Raw genomic sequence first — 4,342 nt, forward strand, 5'->3', positions numbered from 1 at the left:
TAATCATTAATATAACTAACCTGCAAACAATCATAAATTAAGGAGGTTAGGGTAGGTAATGTTAGAGGTTTTTAAAGAAATTTTATATTGTTTTTGTGCATTTCTTCTTAATCTTCAAAGAATAATGCTATTTAGTATTACTGGTGTCAAAATATCTCTAGGTAGTGAGTGTGACATTAAATAAGAAATACAATTAAATGAATTATTTAATTTTCACATAATGTAACTTAAATTAGTGTTCTAACACCGTTGTGCTAGATAACATTATTCTTATCCAAAAATATTGAAATATAGTTGAAATTAATGTTTGATTTTAATTGAATTAACATCCTAAATATGAAAATTTGACTGGGACCTTTCCTGGTTTTGTATAAGTTTAAATAGAAAAAACGAATAGAAGCCGTTCGACTATAATTATAAAACCTAAAATACCATTCCAACATTATAAAAAATGACATGGTGCGACCGCCCAATGCCGAGACGCCACCTCGACGGTGGCTCACACACCTTGGGGTGTGTGGTGGGCCACCCATCGAGGTGGCCCTTCCTTATAGGACGATCGCACCACGTGGACGATGCGACCGTCCTACTGAAATATTTCTCCTCCGAAACCCCTAGCTTTCTTAGGTCTTGCACTGTGTGGACAAAGTTGAAATAACATATTGCGGAGTGAATTCCATGAAAAAGAACCAATAATATATTTGCAAATAATTTATTTACTTATTTCTCATTTTAAAGTTGTGATTGAAAATGCATAACTAGTGCACGTTGACTTTTAGTGTGTATATATTTTTTATTTTTCGATATGTAATAATTACTACAAAATTATTATCATTTATAAAATTTGTGTCATTAATTCTAATTTAATTAACATTAAAATTAATCTAAATTCAATGAATTTTCATTTGATGAATCTTGAATTACATGAATTTAGAGTTATTATAGATAAATTTATTCATATTTATGTATATGAAAATTTTAATGGGTGTTTAAATTTATGTATTAACAATTAATTATTTTGTATCAAATGTAATATAAAGAAATTGCTCATTTATAGTACTTCATCGTTATAAAAACTTTGAATCATAGAAATTGAGTTTTGAGAGTTCAATTGGAGTACAATTTTCTTCTCTTAAATTTCTATACTAAATTTTATTTTCTTTAATTCGTCCAAGACTCGTCAAATCCTCCAATAAATTGATATCAAATATTATTTTTACATCACTTATATAGAATTTTAGAATAACGTGCAATGCACATTAAATTTTGACTAGTAATATTAAAGTGGATAAAATTACTGACTTCAAAGTCATTAATTTATGAAAATTGTGCACATATCTAAAACATGCTCATAGGTGAAATATAATTAAATAAATAATTTATCTTCTATCCATAACTTAAACTTTTGGATCAAATTAATAGTTGAACACATGAATGCATTTGTATGAAATACCATAAGAAAATGTTCATTTTGCACTTTACATACCAGTCAGATCTATCTTTCATTAATTACTAGGAGAAAGGTTGGGATCTGTTGAAGATATTCTTCTAGTGTTTTATTTTTTTTAACATCATAAAAGTATATGCCCATTCAAAATAATGATTTATTCATAGTAAATAATCAATACAACCACCTCCACATGACACTTTATGGCTATTTTTTTACTAAAAAATATTTTATCGATTAATTTCAGTATATATTATATATACGTACAGTTGGTCCAAATTTCGAGAGTATTTCACTTAATCATAAGATTCTCCCAGATTTTTTTAAACTACTACCACATGGCACTTCATGGTTAATTCTTTATTAAACATATATTTTTATAAATAATTTCTATCTGTCTTCTACCTACAGTCAGTCCAAATTTCAAAATATATTACCCATAAGATTCTCCCAGTTTTCCAGAATTATATTATGATCTAAGACGAAAAGAAACTTTATGTTATTACCCAATAATAAAATGTTAATATACACTAATTAAGAAAATACATAAAGAGGGCAGTAAACTATTGATCTTGACATAAAATGAATGGGAAAAATAGGATGTATAGTATGGATGGAGAATATTTTAATATTATCATATTGGTCAACCCTGTTCGAATTCTTAAAATGAAACAAAAGAAAGTTGGATCGAATAAATTAATAGATAAGCCCTAATCTTGATTACCTGAATAAAACTGCAAGGAAGAAAGTAATAGCTGGAAGTGTGTTAGATGTCGCAGCAGCCAAAGAAGGTGTTGTATATTTCAAAGCCACACCAAAAATATCCAAGCTCATAGTTATCCTGTAGTTAGACCAACCAAACTTTTGATAATTAAATAAAATTACTTCATGCTTCATGTAATGTTCAATATACACGACGCAATAGTATTAAATAAAAGCTTGTGTTGCCCAGAAAATTATTTAAAACTTGACGTACCCACAAAGCGAGAGCATGAAAATCTTGATGAAAATGATGAATGACAGTGGTGGGGCAGTTTTCCTAGAATCCCAAAACAAGAAATATCGATTCTTATAAGTTGTAAAAATAGATCTAGCAGAGAAATATATAGAGAACCCCCTCAAGTATTGAAATGAGGTGGTACAATAGCTAATTGTAGAAGGCAAAGCTTTATAAGTATCTGCTACATATTGTAATAATTATGCATGTACAGGGTCTTCAATAGAAAATGAATCTATTCTAAACATGAAGAAGCTCTTTAAAAAATAAGCTAGTACCAATGGAAAAACATGGCAGTGGGGGCTAAGAAAACTGTTGCAGCAGCTTGTCTGTAGAAGACAAAAACGTAAGTGTTCATGCCAACATCAAAAGCAACCTTGGAAAGCAATAAATAGCCAGTATACAGGAATTGTATTAATAAAACTACAAGAAATGGTTTGTTTATCTCCATTCACACTAGGAAAGGGTAGACAATTAGCCAAAAAGTGATCGTAAAAGAAGGGAAATTGGGTTTGAGATCTGATATTTAATTTTCTGTTCAGAATACAATGGAAAGATTGCTATAAATACAGGTTTTACAGGAGAGAAGTTTGGTTTTGGCGTGTTTTTCTGGGGGAGGGGTCGAGGTGGGTTGTTAGAAAATGGATTAATTTTGCCCTGTACAAGTGCCTTGTCTTCCTGGCATTGGCTGGAACAAAAAAACTGTCTCCCAGGCCATGTATTTCCTTGCACATGTAGCATAACCCGAGATTGAATGTGACATAGCTGGAACATATCTAAAGTGAAATTTAGTGCTTGTTCGTAAAAGTTTAAAAATTTGTTAGAAAATTTTGAATCGACACAGCTGAAACATATCTAAGGTGCAATTTAGTTCTTGTCCGGAAAAGATTAAGATGTTATGAAATTGAATGTGACATAGTTGGAATATGGCTAAAGTGAAATCGAGAGCACGTTTGATGTATAATTTTTTAGAATGGATTTTTGTAAAATGTGTATATTGTTATAAAAGTGAAGAAAAAAAAACAGAATAGAGAGAAGTCAATAAACTTATGTGTTTTATTAAGAACCAAAATTTTGTATTTATAGGACAGAATCAGAGATATAACAGTAATTATTTTTAGGACTGCAGGGGTGTAATTGTCATTCACCTCTAAACCCTAATAAACTTTCCCTTTACAACACTCCCCCTTGAATAACACATTACAAAATATATGCCTTGATAAAACCTTGTTTGATAAAAACCCAATGGGAAAAAATAAAATGAAAGAAAAAGAATAAAGTTATTTTGAAGTACTAAAAATAAATGCTGCTTCATTAAAACATTGTTAGGAAAATTCAGTGGGACAAAACCTAAACGAAGGAAAAAGAGTACAACTACTCCTCTTGATGTTGATCATTGAAAATCTTTGAATCGATGCATTCCAATCTCATGAACTAATTTCTTGAATATAGATGTTAGTAGTACTTTTGTGAATAAATCGGCTACATTGTCACTTGAGCGAATTTGTTGGATATCAATGTTGCCATTCTTTTGAAACTCGTGTGTATAAAAGAATTTTGAAGAAATATGTTTCGTCCTGTCACTTTTGATATAGCCTCCTCTGAGCTGTGCAATACAAGTTGCATTATTTTTGTACAAAATTGTTGAACTATCCTCTGTTGAGGTTAATTCGCATGATGCTTGGATATGATGGATTATGTTTATCAACCATACACATTCTCTACCTGCTTCATAGATTGCAATAATTTCAGAATAATTTGAGGATATAGCTGTCAATAATTATTTCACAAATCTCCATGATATAATTGTTCTTCCACGTGTAAATACATTATCTGTTTGCGATTTAGTTTTATGTGGGTCAGATAGATAACCTGCATCTGCATATCCCACTAAAGCA

The 4,342-nt window shown here is 30.2% G+C and overlaps 1 protein-coding gene across 1 annotated transcript; it reads right to left on the reverse strand.

Moving 5' to 3' along the window:
- Nucleotides 1–586: 586 nt before the first annotated feature.
- Nucleotides 587–2,962, reverse strand: LOC111390425 (WAT1-related protein At5g64700-like). Its single transcript, XM_023015465.1, has 4 exons — nt 2,723–2,962; nt 2,424–2,486; nt 2,172–2,288; nt 587–635 (listed from the first exon to the last, which is right to left on the reverse strand). Exons 1-4 carry the CDS (start codon nt 2,893–2,895, stop codon nt 587–589), a joined length of 402 nt encoding a protein of 133 aa, XP_022871233.1. The 5' UTR covers nt 2,896–2,962.
- Nucleotides 2,963–4,342: the final 1,380 nt, after the last annotated feature.

This window comes from Olea europaea, unplaced genomic scaffold, assembly GCF_002742605.1.
Source record: "Olea europaea var. sylvestris unplaced genomic scaffold, O_europaea_v1 scaffold680, whole genome shotgun sequence".
Lineage (NCBI taxonomy): Eukaryota > Viridiplantae > Streptophyta > Magnoliopsida > Lamiales > Oleaceae > Olea > Olea europaea.